This window comes from Watersipora subatra, chromosome 7 (genome assembly GCF_963576615.1).
Source record: "Watersipora subatra chromosome 7, tzWatSuba1.1, whole genome shotgun sequence".
NCBI lineage: Eukaryota > Metazoa > Bryozoa > Gymnolaemata > Cheilostomatida > Watersiporidae > Watersipora > Watersipora subatra.
Window position 1 is genome coordinate 56532624 of NC_088714.1, and position 1869 is coordinate 56534492.

At 37.8% G+C, this 1869-nt stretch overlaps 1 protein-coding gene across 1 annotated transcript; it reads left to right on the forward strand.

Moving 5' to 3' along the window:
• The first annotated feature begins 256 nt into the window (after nucleotides 1–256).
• LOC137400916 (uncharacterized) lies at nucleotides 257–1003 on the forward strand. The gene has a single exon (XM_068087256.1). The coding sequence runs from the start codon at nucleotides 257–259 to the stop codon at nucleotides 1001–1003; it is 747 nt and encodes a 248-aa protein (XP_067943357.1).
• Nucleotides 1004–1869: the final 866 nt, after the last annotated feature.

The following is a 1869-nucleotide window of genomic DNA, read 5'->3' on the forward strand; positions in this document are numbered from 1 at the left end:
TGCAATTTGAAAAGTAGTTTCGCACATTCAGCAGTTGGCTTTCGTAGAGAGAGGTTGTGCTTTTTTCCACTCTCTCACAGCTTTATGTTAATAACTAAACTTTATCACAGCAACTACTTTACTTAGCATTCTGCTTCAATTGGATTGCTGATTATATTATTCTTGGATATTCTGTACTGCAAGTGGAGGAAGCGAGGGTGGTGATATCTCTATGAGCCACCCTCGAATCGGGTAAGTGCCTAGTACACTTTCCGATATGGGACCTAAAAAGGGAGCAGCTAAATCGACAGAGAATAGTGATCAGGAAGCCGGTCCAAAGCTTATCGACATTGACGAAAAATTAAACCTAATTCTTACTAAGCTTGGTAATATCGAATTTCGTCTCAATTTAATTGAGAGCAAACAGTCCGATTTTGAAATGTCTCTCAATCACGTTCATCAAGAAAATGAGGGCATTCAACTCAAGCAGAGAGATTTATCCAAATCCATAGTAGAAATAGAATCTAAAATCGGTAAACTGGAAGGCTTAGAGTCTCGAATTGAAGCAGCAGAGTATGCTGAAAGAGCAAAATGTGTCGAGTTAAATGGGATTCCATATGATAAATCGGAAAATCTGAACCTTGCTTATCAGAAATTGCTAAGTTCCTTAAAATCTGATAAATTACCTACCACCATCGACAAGATATACCGCATTAGACAAAGCAAGCGCATCATCATAAAGTTCACCCAAACCAATCAGCGCAATGAGTTCTTCCAGCAATATCGAAAAAACATTCAATCCCTCTCAGCACTTGGTTTCAAAGAAACAGGAAGGATCTATATCAATGAAGTATTGAGTCGTGCTCAAAGCACACTTTTCTGGAAAACCCGGCAATTTAAAGTGGAATACAACTATAAATATGTGTGGACATCTAATCAAAGAATATATCTGCGTAAAACTCCTGACTCGGATGCCATCCCTATAAACTCTGAAGACGATTTAGAAACGCTAAAACTTCTTTAAATACTCCAGTGAACTTTTACTACTGAGCTTCCTGGCAAAATGGCAGATTCTGAATTGGATTTAGATCTAGATTGTCATGGATACTGTATTAATGATTTTTTGTTCAGCCAGAGTTTCTTCGCTGACAAACTTTCAATACTTAACGTGAACTGCCAGAGCCTTAGAAATAAATTTTTTCTTTTTGAACAATTTCTGGCATGTTGTAATGTTCCTTTTGATGTTATTTGTGTAACAGAAACATGGTTGAATGATGACGAGACAAAATTTTTTGAAATTTCAAATTACACTTTTTCAGGTGCGCAACGTGCTACACGCGGAGGTGGAGCTGGGATCTATGTGCGAGATGGCATTGGTGTGGAAGTGTTGCCGGCTGTGGACATTGCTGGGTCTGACACTCATTCTGTTGGACTGCATTTTGGTGTTTATGCTTCACCTATTATTCTAACTGTGATTTATCGGCAGCCCAGCGCAGGTGTTGCTGAATTTCTTGATGATCTTGAACGCCACATTTCTTCTCACGCAAGTAATCACATCATTGCTGGTGATATCAACATTGATTATTTAGACAATTCAAGTGATGACTATGCCAACTTGTTAGCAACTTACTGTTTTTATAACACTATAACTATTGCAACCCACCATTTTAAGCCCTCAAACAAATGGACGTGCTTGGATCACATTTTGACAAACTTTGTTAGTCCGACAGTGACATCTGGAACTATAAGCGCAGACTTTAGTGACCACTTGCCCACATTTTCATTTTTTCACAAATTTAAAAATAATCAACCCATCTCCCGAAAAACTACTAATTCATATCCTGTAATTGATTATATAAGTCTAAGAATCATGCTTGAAAACACTAATTG